This window comes from Lacerta agilis, chromosome 11 (genome assembly GCF_009819535.1).
Source record: "Lacerta agilis isolate rLacAgi1 chromosome 11, rLacAgi1.pri, whole genome shotgun sequence".
In the NCBI taxonomy this organism is placed as follows: domain Eukaryota; kingdom Metazoa; phylum Chordata; class Lepidosauria; order Squamata; family Lacertidae; genus Lacerta; species Lacerta agilis.
In genome coordinates, this window is record NC_046322.1 from 20829074 (window position 1) to 20843439 (window position 14366).

At 40.1% G+C, this 14366-nt stretch overlaps 1 protein-coding gene across 1 annotated transcript in view; it reads left to right on the top strand.

Moving 5' to 3' along the window:
- Positions 1–14366, top strand: part of ITGA1 (integrin subunit alpha 1) — a 65187-nt gene that overhangs the window by 35113 nt on the left and 15708 nt on the right. The window contains exons 10-21 of the mRNA XM_033164833.1: positions 2467–2540; positions 3788–3932; positions 4126–4268; positions 4863–5006; positions 5946–6203; positions 6708–6838; positions 8095–8258; positions 9137–9273; positions 10646–10756; positions 11696–11781; positions 12335–12470; positions 13382–13462. Of these exons, the coding sequence (XP_033020724.1) occupies positions 2467–2540; positions 3788–3932; positions 4126–4268; positions 4863–5006; positions 5946–6203; positions 6708–6838; positions 8095–8258; positions 9137–9273; positions 10646–10756; positions 11696–11781; positions 12335–12470; positions 13382–13462 (1610 nt within the window). The remainder of the gene's footprint in view (positions 1–2466; positions 2541–3787; positions 3933–4125; positions 4269–4862; positions 5007–5945; positions 6204–6707; positions 6839–8094; positions 8259–9136; positions 9274–10645; positions 10757–11695; positions 11782–12334; positions 12471–13381; positions 13463–14366) is intronic.

Sequence of the window (14366 nt, forward strand, 5' to 3'; positions counted from 1 at the left end):
AAGTGACCTCCCTGGACGCAAGGAGTGTATGGAGGCTCTGGGCTGCCCAGGTGACCTCTTGGCCTAGCTGATGTGGTCTAAAGGAAAGCAGAGCAATACGTTTGGCACCAGCTTGGCTGCAGGAGTTGCCAGAAGGAGGCATAATAGGGGTCATCTAGTCGCCTTAGGGACTCTACTCTGGATTTGTGTAGGGTTTACTCCTTAGCCTTTTCTTCTCCTGAAAACATCCCACAAGGCCGCAAAAATGTTATACATGCACACAATATTATTTACAGAAACACCAGAAGATCACAGCGTCGCACAGGCTGGGTTATTGACAGATATCCTTTGGAACCAAGATTCAGGGCCTGCTGTGACCTAAAGCCCTGGCATGTTAAATATCAGTCAAACTTCTGTTCTTGTTAATCTTTTGCATGCCTCTATTCTAATCTGTTCGTTGCTTTCTAAGCCATCTTGGCAGGAACAGTGTTGCTTCTGTGTTCTTTCTGGTGCTTAATGTGCTAGTGGTGCTTTAAAATGTTAGGCGACAGTACAAGTAATTTGTAAATGATTATATTTCCTAGCAGGGAAAACATCTGTGGATACTTCACATTGAAAAATCTCAGTCTTTCCTGAATAATCATTATAGGCTTGCTTGTGGGTGACATTTGCATCAGTGTCAACAGAGAGCATAAATATAGGAATTCACTTATGAAAATACACAAATTAGCATTTCATTGCTAAGAAATAATTAGGAACCTCATTAGAATGATTGGATTTGTACAGAAACAATGTTTGGGCACAATGGCTTCTCAGCATTGCAGCTTGTTTCAATTAAGGGGGATATATATATTGTTGGCTAGTGAAAAGTATTCATTTCCTCACTTATAAATTGGTTGTATTCCAGCCGAGCTCTGTGTATCTGTATGTGCAAATGGAAAACAATCTATACAGCCAGATATTTTGTTGCCATTTCCACAGCAGCGCTTCATGCTGCTGAAGAGGACAGCTGCCTTTTCAGCAGAACCATGGCTAGCCTCTTCAGCGGTGTGACGTGGGGATTAAGCAGAGGCTGGATGGCCAACTCTGAGGGATTCTGCTGAAGTAGTAGAATTCCTATGGCAGGTGATGTCCTTTGAAGTCCCTGTCAAGTCTATGAATAGCTGGCACAGAAATTGCAAACTGTAACATTTTAGTTACAGGTAGGTAGCCGTGTTGGTCTGCCATAGTCAAAACAAAATAAAAAATAAAAAAAATTCCTTCCAGTAGCACCTTAGAGACCAACTAAGTTTGTTCTTGGTATGAACTTTTGTGTGCTTTGGTATCTGAAGAAGTGTGCATGCACACGAAAGCTCATACCAGGAACAAACTTAGTTGGTCTCTAAGGTGCTACTGGAAGGAATTTTTTTATTTTTTATTTTGTTGTAACATTTTAGTGTTGCATTTTATTTTGCAAATGACTTTCAGTTTCTTGACTGGAAAGAAGATTATTAATGATTTTAACAAATACTGTAACTAGATCCAATACTACAGTTATATTCTTCCTCTCAACTTAATGAGACTGCCTTAGTTCAATATACTGATGCCTATGAGTGAATCTTCCACTTGGATTTCTTTTGATGTCATAACTTCCAGCCCACAACTGGTTAAGTTGCCTGGTAGTGCAACCCATAGATAATAATTCTGGTGATACATGTGGTGTTCACTCTCAACATTTATAGTCTGCTGTTAAAAAAAAATGCAAAAAAATCCAGCTGCATAATATTCCTGTCCTCTCATCCTACATGTAATTGGAGATGTTAGTCAACCTAATGACCTGATAAAAAATAACTTTCAAACCGCAAAATAATGAAACAGAGAACACATCTGTTACTTATTATCCCTGATTGTACTTTTGAAAATTAATAGCTTTGGCACTTTTAAAGAAGGGAGACAGTTGGCAATAGGAAGGCCATTTGTGAGTTGCCAAAAAAGTGCATCCTCCCCAAAGGGGAAGACAGGGCACAATTTGCATAAAATGTTTGAGTTGTATTCAATTAAGTTTAACTTTGAGTAGACCCCACTCAATGGTTCTGAGTTAATCATCATGCTCTCCATTAAATGATTATTTTTAAACCAGGCTTGGACAAGACACCTTCAAACATTTTATTTTCACAGCAACCCTGTGAGGTAGGTTAGTCTAAGAAGTAATGACTAGCTCAAAGTCACCTGGTGAGCTGGGTAGGGATTTGAAGACATCTGATGAATGACAAGGCACCTGATGGTTGATACTTCAAGAATTCAGGATTTTGCTACTTGAGAGAACTGGATAGATTTTTGACATTTCTTCTAATAAAATATATCTGTTTGAAATATTTCTCTCAGTGTCCAAGTTAAGGTGCTGGTAGCTCTTAATAAATGGTCTAGTCTTTCCTCTAGTTTGGAATTATTTATAGTCAGCATTTTGATCCATTTGTGTTGAAACAATAAGCATTTCCTGTTTTATAGCTACAAAAGACCAGCTGGCATCCTCTTTTGAAATGGAAATGTCTCAAACTGGATTCAGTGCTCATTATTCCCAGGTAAACTAACCAGTCATCTATAGCTATAGCTATTCTTTAAAATAAATTGTTCTTAAGAAGGAAGGGGTTTGATCTTGAATACTTCAAACAGAAAGATCACTGTAATGCTTTGGCTAGGTGTGTGTTATTTTTAAAAATTACCATTTACCCAAAATACAGATGATAACTCCCTCCTTTCAAACTCCGTACAATTTCTAAACACTTCCAAACAGTATCATTGCACCATTCAGACATGTCTCATTGCGTTGCTGCACGGTAGGACTTGACGACTTTTCCCCTTTTGGGGGTCTCACTTCATCCCCACATATGAACATGGCAAATCATTGGGTGTGTGCACAGACTGCTTTTCTGATGATGTGGGGATACTAGCCCTATTCGAAACAAATGCTCAAGCAAGAAGAAGGGAAGCACTGATGTGTCCCGCCCATAATGGCTTAGCATGACAATCTGCAGTGGGGTAGATTTCCTGTATACATCTGTGCATGCAAAGTCATCCATGCAACCTGGAAGCCTCTGCAAATGGGGTTCCAGATCACATGGACAATTTTGCACGCACAGTGGCACATGTTGCTCATTGCAGACGTTTGTGCTGAATGTGCAGGTGCCAGGCATGGGGCAAGCTGGCATGTGCAATGTTAGGGCTGGAGCTAGTTGGCATGGCCCTGCTCCTGCCCGTATGTGGATTTACCACATGAGTGCTAATTGGCAGGGGAAGTGTGGAATGAGAGATTATTAGCCACCTTGAAAACGGGGGCAACATATTTTAGTTGAAAATTAATAAATAAATGAAATAAATAAATAAATGAAATTTATATCTCATCTTTCTAACATCATGGAACTCAAGGTGGCATGTGCAGTGCTTTTTTCTGGGGGGACGCAAGACCCCTAAACATTTTGTGAAGCTAACAGAAGAAGAATCTTAAAAGAATCTTAGTTTCTTTTCTAGCATCTAGCACAGTGAATCATCAGTTCTGTTGCTACCCCCGGTGGCGGCCTCATTTCCTGTCACGGTGTTTCCTGAGCCTCAGACGGAATGAGAATACCCCTAAACATTTTTTTAAAATAGAAAAAAAAACACTGGGCATATGTACGTATAATTCCTATGAGGTCACCCACATAGGGTTCCCATATATCCTCTTTTTCCAGGACACATTCTCTTTCTCAAGGGTATGTAAAATGAGAGTCGTCATAGAGATAGTTAAAAGTAGATGGTTTATGTAACTAATTGATTTCTCCTACTATGCAAGGATTGGATCATGCTTGGAGCGGTTGGAGCATATGACTGGAATGGAACTGTCGTCATGCTAAAGGACAATGCCTTTCAAATCCCAAGAAATGACACATTTTATAACAAGTCTTCGGAAAGAAATGAGCCTCTTGCAGCATACTTAGGTGACTCCAATATTCCAATTCATTCTTTTCTCTCAGCTAGCCAACCTGATGTATACCCTTAGTTAGGATTGTAGTGCATTGGCCTATTGGAAATATATTTATGCATGCTTTTCCCTTCTTTTTTTAGAAGCACAAGTAGCTATTATCAAAGTATCCTGAGAATGAATGTTGTCTCTCCCATTCTTTACTTTAGGTTATACAGTAAATTCAGCTTCAGTGCCTGGAGATGTGCTGTACATTGCTGGCCAGCCTCGATATAATCACACTGGTCAAGTTATCATATATCGAATGAGAGGAGCAGATATAGAAATACTTCAAAGATTAAATGGGGAGCAAGTAAGTGGGGTTATTGTAATTTACATACTTCAGAACGATATATATTTGTGTCATACTGAATATTGCCAGAAAAAAGTGTGAACAGTAGAGAAAAACCAATAGAGCATGAATCATTGCTACAGTTCTGAACAATTCTACCCTGTGTCTGAAGCCGCTTATAAATCAGTAATGCTGAACGTATGACTACACAATGTTTATTTCAAGTATCAGATGCAGTCATGTATTCATATAATAAATTCAGCAACAGATAGTTGAAGGAGGTGGTGCCCTAGTGGTCTTTGGGATCATACCTCCAGAGTCCCTACAAATTGTAGGAATTGAGCCTCCAGGGTTAGCTCAGCAACAACCGACCACACTGCAGCAACCCTCTTGTCTTTTTTGTGGTGTGGTAGACAAGTCAGTAGCTGCCGCTGTTTCCACTCCCCACTTCTAGAACCAGCAACAGCATCCTCCTCCTTTTATTTTTACTGAGTATCTCTTCATTTTTGAACACACTGCTTTGGCATCTTTAACGATACATGGTTTATACATTAAATAAGAATAAAATGCATATTGATTACAAACATGAGGGGATCCTATTTTGTACAATTACAGATTGGCTCCTATTTTGGAAGTGTTATCACAACCATTGACATTGACAAAGATAAATTTACTGATATTCTTCTCGTGGGAGCACCTATGTACATGGGGACCGAAAAAGAAGAACAAGGCAAGGTGTATGTTTATTCATTGAACCAGGTAAGGAAGAAATGAACTGTGTTGGGATTTAAACAGCAAGAGCATAAGAAGAATCCAGCTAGATCAGGCCAAAGACCTGTCATGTTAGGAATCTTAGATGAGATACCCATGCAGTGGAAGTTGCTCCCAGTACCAGTCAGAAGCAGAGAAAGGTTCAGATTGTTTACTGTTGCAGAAGATAAGGCTCAGTAAAAGAGTTCTGAATGCAGATATATATAGCTTGTAAGCTTTTGCAGATACAGATATATAGAGATAGATACAAGGACAAAATATCTCCGTTGCACTAAATAAGTTCAGCAATTCAAGATATCTCACTGGAAAAGTAGTACCAACGAAAGACAGACTAACTTCAGGCTCACAGACTGACTCACCATTGAGCTGACGTGCATTAATCACAGATATAGTTGGGGCCCTGTTCCATTACCATAGCAACTGGCTTAGCTGAACTTGCACCTGCAATTAGCTTATCTATGGGGTGATTTACGCCCATTAAGCCTCGCTCATGTCCAATTACTCCAGCATGTCCAACATCCTTTTCTCACATTGGCAACCAGATGCCTATGGGAAGCCTGTAAGCCAAATGTGGGTGTGATGATGTGCTCCCCACTTGTAATTCCTAGCAAGTGGTATGAAGCAGAACATTACTATTGTGGCTAGTAGCCACTGATAGCTTTATCCTGCATGAATTTATCTAACCCTCATTTACAGCCATCCAGTTCTGGTAGCCAGTCTTGTAGGAAACAGATTCCATGGTTTAACCTTGCACTGTGGGAGGAAGAAGAACTTCCTCTGGTCTGTTCTGAATCTTCCAAATTAGATGATTCCGAGTTGTAGTATTATGAGAAGGACTTCTAGTATTATGGGCAAGATGCACTAGAAGAGCATCAGCCAGGAAAAGTTAGCAAAGTAGATAGAAATCCATTGTTATTTTTTCCACAGAAAACATTTGAACATCAGATGAACCTTGAGCCTATAAAGCAAACATGCTGCTCGCTACTGAAGCACAATGACTGCTCAAATCACAACAAGAATGAACCTTGTGGGGCCCGTTTTGGAACTTCAATTGCTTCAGTAAAAGACCTCAACCTTGATGGGTTTAATGATATAGTCATAGGTGCCCCCCTTGAAGATGATCATCGAGGAGCTGTGTATGTTTACCATGGCAATGGAAACACTATAAGGAAAGAATATGCCCAGGTATGGAAGAAAATTAAGAGTATGTCTAGATACAAGAATGGGGGGTGGGGTGGGATTGAAGGTGGGAGAAATGGGGGACTGCTAGAAACTTGGGAGTACTCGATTTTGCAAAATTCACAGATTTGTTTACAAAGTCACTCTGGAGTGACTTTCTATGTTTAGATTAATTTAATATGTTAGCAAATGACACATTTTGATGAATATCAGTCTGAACCTGGCTTAGATTTACATTTGAATGTCAGCATTAACTAAATTTTAGATACTTCCTGTAATGCGAATATTTGGGTATTTATAAGGCTCTAAAATTCAATTCTAAAAGTATATTTGGGACTTGGTGCCTGTCTGGTTTCATACATTTTTAAATGCAGGAAAGGATTTAATTCTTTAAGAGTGTTGAACAAAAAAGTAAAGAAATAAGTAGTATCCCTATCCACACTGCCATCTTGAAGTGTCAAACACTGTATTTCCCTGTTCACTGTAATAAAGTCATTGTGCTTTCCACAGCGCATTGCATCAGGTGGCGATGGGGAAAAGATGAAATTTTTTGGCCAGTCGATACATGGTGAAATGGATTTGAATGGAGATGGACTGACAGATGTCACTATTGGAGGGCTTGGAGGGGCAGCCCTCTTCTGGTATTTATGATAAAGCTTTCAGTTTGTCAGTAATTGTTACCTGGGACTTTTAGTTAACTCGTTCCTTAAGTGTGTGGATCCTTGTCTACCCAAAACAGCACAAACATCATTCATATTGGCTAGGACAGAGGCAAAATTATCCACACTATTTCTGGGTGGAAAAACTGCAGTGAGAGGCCAAATATTATGAAGGGAGAGGTAAAATCCTCCAGCAGTTTTGCTCCAGAAACTCTTTTGTCTTGAGAAATTTGGGCTTGTTTAATTTTGTATTAATTTTTTTTAATTGTTAGTTCATATTGGTAGATGAAGGAAGGACTGGGGGACAACTGCAGAAATATAGGAATATAGGACAAGCCAATTGCATTACATTCAATGTTAATCCTACTTAGAGTAATATGACTAAGGGGGCAATTCTAGGGCAAAGATCCACTGGGATGAGTAGATTAGGATGCAGCAGATTGCTGGGTCAGTCAGCTGATTCCCAGCTCAACCAATCTCAGCCAACATCCGCAGTTTTGTCTCCGCCAAAAATGCAACAGTGTCATTTGCTCATCCCAGCTCAGCCCAGGGCTCAGCCACCTAAATTGAAACTGGCTGAGCCAAGGCTGGTGAAAGTCCCCAAAAGGGGCATTCTGGGGGTGTGGCAGGGCAGGACCAGAGAGGGAGGTACTTAGGTTGGATCCTAAGCCCATATTGCTTAGTCACATGACCTGGCATAGAACACTATTCTAAAGCAGGCATAGGCAAACTCGGCCCTCCAGATGTTTTGGGACTCCCATGATCCCTAGTTAACAGGACCAGTGGTCAGGGATGATGGGAATTGTAGTCCCAAAACATCTGGAGGGCCAAGTTTGCCTATGCCTGTTCTAAAGGCTTGTTTTCCCTCTGCTGAATGGGGTTTGGATCAGTATAACTTTATGCCAGCTAATTTACACTAACTTGCTTTATGCTAGCTTCTTATGCATAAGATTGCTCTCTACCTTAGGTCCATTAATTTCAATGGGTCAACTCTGTAACTTAGATGGATGCAGCCCATTATTTCTTTCAACAATATTAAAATACTGAACAGTTTTGAAAGTGGGTCCACATTAAAAATGACAAAATAGGGGAGTCCATATCTGATATAATCTGGAGGAGGACTGAAATTCAACAATAGGAGGGGCTCTAAGAAGAAAAAGCATTTTTAAATTAAAAAGTTAGAAAACGCTTTTCTGAGGAATCTCATGTTTGTGTTTCATGGATGGCATCTGTCTTAGGTCTCGAGATGTTGCTGAAGTAAATGCTTCCATGGAATTCACGCCCAGCAAAATTAATATCCAGAAGATAAACAATGACATGCAAAAGCAACGGGTGTTCATCAATGCCACAATTTGTTTTCAAGTCAAATTAAAATCAGTGGAGGCCACAATGAATGAAACAAGTAAGTAGATTGCACTGGATTTTGCTACGTAGATTGTCTACCAACTTAAAAACAAAAACAAAAAACCTCTCACTTTATAGCAGTTCCTTGAGAATTTGCTGGAGAACCTACAGGTAAATGACTGTAGGCCAAAGGCTTTACTGCATTTTCATTTGCTGCATGCAAAGATACAATAGAATTACTGTTTTATAAACTGTTCTTTCCATTACAATATTGTATTTCACATTAGACTAAAGCAGTAATCAGGAGATTCCATCATCTAAGGCATGGTAAACATTAATAAAGAGAAGGTCAGTTCCCATGTCCTAAAGAAGCAGAAATAAGGGAAACATTATGGATTTGTGTTTCCATTTCCATGCTTGATTGAACCTGGATTGTGGGGTTTAAGCTTCACACAGGCAGTCATAATTTAAGTTATTTATTTACAATGTTATATAGAGCTCCCAGGCCTGGGTAGAGATTCTCTTAAGATGGGACACAGAGAAAGGCCTCTTCACTAGATTCTAGGGAGTAGGCAGGTCAGCATGGAAGATGACAGCCTTTTAGATGGTAGGAGAATAAGTGTTTGTTACTCATGCATCTTCTGTCACTCCTTCAGACTATCTGAAGTGGCCAAGAAAAGCAACAAAGCAAAGGACAGCGAAAGAGACAATGGGTTGTACCCAATGTTGTCATCCCACTCTTGCAAGAGACTTCTGCTTCTCCAATACACTTCGCCCTCATCTCCTCTCCTCGCCTCTCCTCACCTGAATTTCTTTTCCAGGGAGTTGGGGAACCATTTGGAGCAGATGGGGGGAGGGCTTTCAGGGAGGAAAACTATTTTGGGGTCAAGCTCCACAAATGCAATTAATTGTACCTGTTCACCACCACCCCCTTAGGTATCCAGTACTGGATTACACTTGACGCCCAAAGAAAGTTGTCACGAAGCCTTTTCACAGAAACTCTTGAACGGAAGTTGCAAAAAAATATCACAGTCAAAGGGTCAGAATGTGTTAACCATAACTTCTACATGTTGGCAAGTAAATCATATCAAGTGGCTACCCCCCCCCTTATTGCCTTCTCTCTCTCCCCCCTTTTTTGCATTAGTGGAAAGGATGCATACAATTAAAAATAATAGTGGTTTTTATGTAATGAATTAGTTAGAGAGAATTTATACTGATTTGTATGTGGACAATATTCTCTTTACTCTCTTGGGTATCATTTCATTTCTCTTTATCAGTGCTTGCAGACAACCCAATAAGTTTGCTATGCATTGATTTCTATATATTAGACTGATGATTTATTGACAATTGAGTATGCATCACATTTAGGAAAAATCCCTTTTATAATCTGGAACTGGACCAGACCAAATGGAGTCTTCAGTCTGGTCCACTCCCTGCCTTGGGAAGTCCCAAGAAATATAGCAGATTGGCTCTCCCCTCCCAAAGTGGGCCATCCCATCCCACAAGGAAGCTACATATAAAAAGAGCATGTCGCCCTCTGTCTGCCCCGCACAGGGATGCAAATCAGACTCCTCAGTGAGTTGGGGAACTTGAACATCATAAAAAATAACACCATTAAGTCCTCCAATCGAATCATTTGTACAAAAATGCTTATATTATAATGGTGTGCATAAGATAGGGTGCTTAGAATTATATGCAGCTTCATTTCATACTAAAAAGGAATCAAGCAGACATCAGGAATTGTGGTACACAAGAATTTTGTACATAAATAGATAAATTCAAACTGAACCAGATTTCTCTCCATCCCTTCTATATCCCAGACTAGCTATATCTGAAGACAGTGGGACCCTCAACAGTATCATTCTATTTGATGTTAAGGGTTGCTACCAAAACAAAAAACAAAAATCATTACACAGGCACTTTGTACATGCTTGGGGCCTTACAAAGTCTGTTGGTCTTTTACTGAGACCCAGCCATTTTCTTTGGGATGGGATGCAGGGGGAAAAAATCTGTGCTCCTGGGGTTTATTTTCCATTGTTGTCATAGCTGGCACACCAGACTGCATCTTAAATTCTCTCTATTTTTTAAAAGTGTTTGTGGTCTGCGGCCTGCTATGATGAGCCTAGCTGGAAAAACCTGAAGGTTGCTTTTTATTCAGTGAAACCTGGGCTCTGACTCATAGTCTGCAATTTCAAGATAAGAAAATGGGTCAATTGGAGTCCATAAGGGAAAATCCTTTGGATATGTTATGTAGTATGGTCCTTAAGCTCCCTGTTCTGTCTTGAATTTGCTGTTTGGCATGTTTCCTTTTATGCAAATAATACAAAGTATAGACCACCCACCAATAGTCTTTTTAAAAGCATGCCTTTCTTTTTAGTACTCTGAAGATTGGAAGAAGGGGAAAGGTTGCAATGACTGCTTTCTTTGCCTTCGCTTTGTTTCTAGGACCAGCCTGACTTTCGTGATTCTGTAAAGGTTTTGTTGGACTTCAACTTCTCTGATCCAGAGAGTGGACCGATCCTGGACAGTGCAATGCCCAACTCAATATATGAATATGTGAGTCGTTACAATGTGGAAAGTGGTCTGGTTTCTTGATCTGATATGTGAATTAGTGCATCAATCTATTCCTGTATTTATTTAATTTATAAACTCACGTAAAAAATATCAAGGAGGTGGAGAGCATAAGACACCATAAAACAATACAAAATGATGCCATAAGATACCACAGAACAATGCAAAATAATCACAAAACTGACTGGCTCATCTAAAAAAGGAAAGAAAAAGAAGTGAAGAGGCTTCTCAACATTAAACATTAAAAAATATGTTCAAGAAACATCTGAGGGTTAACATTGAGCTAAGCTGGAGAAGTATTATAAGGTTCTCAGTTAGTTGCTCATGAGTAAGCAGCCAGGACTCCGCTCTTTCCTTTAAAGATTTTATTGTGCAAACTAAAAAGTTCATGTCTGTATCAAGCGGTGTCAGAATCCGGGAATGGCCCCTTCTGGTTCTGACTCCAACAAAAGAGTTTTGGTATACAAAAACCCCGTCTTCCATCCTTTCTCTTCACCCCACGACGTCTTTGGGGTGACGGAAATTGCGTTCCCCCTTTATCGCCCTCGGGACTGTGGGAGTGCTGGGTCTCTCTTGCATCCCCAGAGCCTCTACTCCCTTTCCCCTGTGAAGTCTCCCCCTCCCCACTGGACCTCTCGCTGCTCCTTTCGCTACCAGAGGAGGAGCTGCTGGCAAGGTGGGACTGGGGCTCTCTGTAGCATCCAGAGAGCCCTTCCACCACCTTCCGCTGCATTGGGGACAGTTCCCTGACAAGTATTGTCCCAAATTATTAGTATGCTCTTCAGCAAGAACTTCTGAGGCATAGAGGAACTTGTTGCACAGTCCATAAACTGCTTTGTAAACCACTCTGAGGTTTTATTACAGTCAAGCGACATATAAAGGTTGTGGAATAAATAAATGAATGAATGACTAAACTTCTTGCAGATCCCTTTCACAAAGGATTGTGGAACCAAAGAGAAATGTATCACCGATCTACAGCTGACTGCCAATGCAGCCATAGAAGGAAACAGGTAACCTGGACAAAGCTACCTTTTTATATACACATGCAAAATTATGCTTGTATAGATATCTTATACAACATTCAGCATGGTTGGGTCAATGAAACTATTGTTACAGAAGGCATAAGCCAGAACTGTTTCGAAATTGTTTATTACCTAAAAATGTTTTGTTTTCGGCTGATTAAATTGATGGATTATGACAAAATGGCAAAATTAATGGGTGTGCTAGGAAACCAAGAGGGGGGAAAGTTATTAAGGAATGGGGAATATTTGTGGAATATTTGAAAAATCATGGTATGCAACTAAGTGCATTGGTAGGGTTGACTTAAATCAAGTAGTCAAAAGTATAATCAAGAATAATTGTCGAATAATTCAGAAATGGAATAAAGTGGAAAATGCAGTGTTAAAAATTTAGGTAAGAGAAGGAACCACAAAAGGGGTGGGGGAGGGAAGCCAGATATGTATTTGTATTGGAAGTATGTGACTATAAGATGAGTATTTGTAAATTCTTGAAAACTGAAAATAAAATTCATAATAAAATTAAAATGATTTGTTTATTTTTCAGTTCATCACCATTCATCATCAGGTCGAGCAATCTGAAGTTCTGGGTCCGGATGCTTGTTAAGAATAAAAAAGACAGTGCTTATAATACCAGAGTCATTGTTCAGTATTCTCCAAATATTATTTTTGCTGGCATTGAGGTACATGCTTTTATTTTTTATTTTAAAAATAATCCTCTTGTCTTGTTGTGATGGAGAACTAGTAGAGCCAGCTTGTCCGTTTGATGGAATTTATATGTATAATAATTCAGGTTAGAGAAGAAGAGTTTGGGTTTGATATCCCGCTTTATCACTACCCGAAGGAGTCTCAAAGCGGCTAACATTCTCCTTTCCCTTCCTCCCCCACAACAAACACTCTGTGAGGTGAGTGGGGCTGAGAGACTTCAAAGAAGTGTGACTAGCCCAAGGTCACCCAGCAGCTGCATGTGGAGGAGTGGAGACGCGAACCTGGTTCACCAGATTATAGGTCTACCACTCTTAACCACTACACCACACAGAGCCAGGGATTCCTATGCAATCATTGATTTTTTCCTGTAGGTAGATATTGGTCCTTTGCTCTGCAAATAGACACATATAACTGTATATTATTGTGTTACAGCCAGCATGATGTAGTTCAGGGGCAGGGTACTCATGCCCCTCAAGATGTTGGCCTCCAACACTCATCAGTCCCCAGCCAGCACAGTCAATGTTCAGGGATTATGGGAGTTGTAGTCCAACAACTTCTGAAGGAACCTAAGTTTCCCAGGTCTGTTGTAGTGGCTTGAGTGTTCAACTTGGACATTGGGCTGGGTTCAAATCCCTGTTCATGTATGAAGTTGACTTAAGTCAGTGTCTCTCAGCCTAGTTCATGCAGTGTTGGTGAAGATACCTCTTCACAATGAGCTCCTGGGAAGAAGAAAAAGGTGGCATGCAAATAAGGCTGTTACAGTCTTCTTTGGGGGTATATTACTGAATTTTTATCTTCAGATTTTGCAGCTTTTTTTCTTCAAAAATAAATCAGAAATACCTCACATTACATCAAGGTGAAATAATTTCTATCATTTTATGTGCAGAAAATATCAAAAGATAGCTGTGAATCTGGGCCTAATATCACTTGCAAAGTGGGCTACCCCTTCCTAACACCTGGAGAGGAGGTGAGTTGTTGTGAATGAGCTGTTTTGGTTAATTATATATTTCTAACATCAGGTTCTTTTTGAGCCGAAGCTTGCTAATGTGTTCTTAATGAAAAAATGTGTATGTCCCAGTCTTCATGCCCCATCATTGGCAGCTAATGACATTTAAAACACCATAATGTGAAAACAAATTGTTGTTGTTCAGTCGTTCAGTCGTGTCCGACTCTTCGTGACCCCATGGACCAGAGCACGCCAGGCATGCCTATCCTTCACTGCCTCTCGCAGTTTGGCCAAACTCATGTGAGCACTCAGTGAGCACTCAGGGCTGATTTCTTTAAGAATGGATAGGTTTGATCTTCTTGCAGTCCATGGGACTCTCAAGAGTCTCCTCCAGTGAAAACAAATACCATAGATCAAACATTAAATAACAGTACAGAGCCTGAATTCTCACCCACCACTTCCCCTTCCTTCAGTAAACAGGGATGCTTTCTATATTATTTTTTATTCGTACAAGTAATAAATACAGGGAAATGACACTTTTCGGTGGTGAAAAGGGCTATAGATCTGTGGTAGAGCATGTGTGTTACAAGCAAAGGACCTTTCCCTATCCTATTCATCACCTGTTTTCCTACCATCAGAACACTGGATTGGAATTCCCACTCTACCTTTAATTGTATACTGAGAGATTCTTCTTCAGTTACTTTGAGTGGCACCCATGAACTGTGAAGCATACATTTGGGACACAGGAAGTGTTTTCAAAACAGGGTTGAAGCAATAGCGTGTGATGTTTGCCTTGGACATTGCTTTGAAGCTCTGACTGTGCCAGAATTTGAATCCTAGGACCATGGTGTACATGGGAATATATAAACAGTAGCTTCTAGAGTGGTCCTAGTATCTGACGGCACCATCCTGCAGCCAGCATATT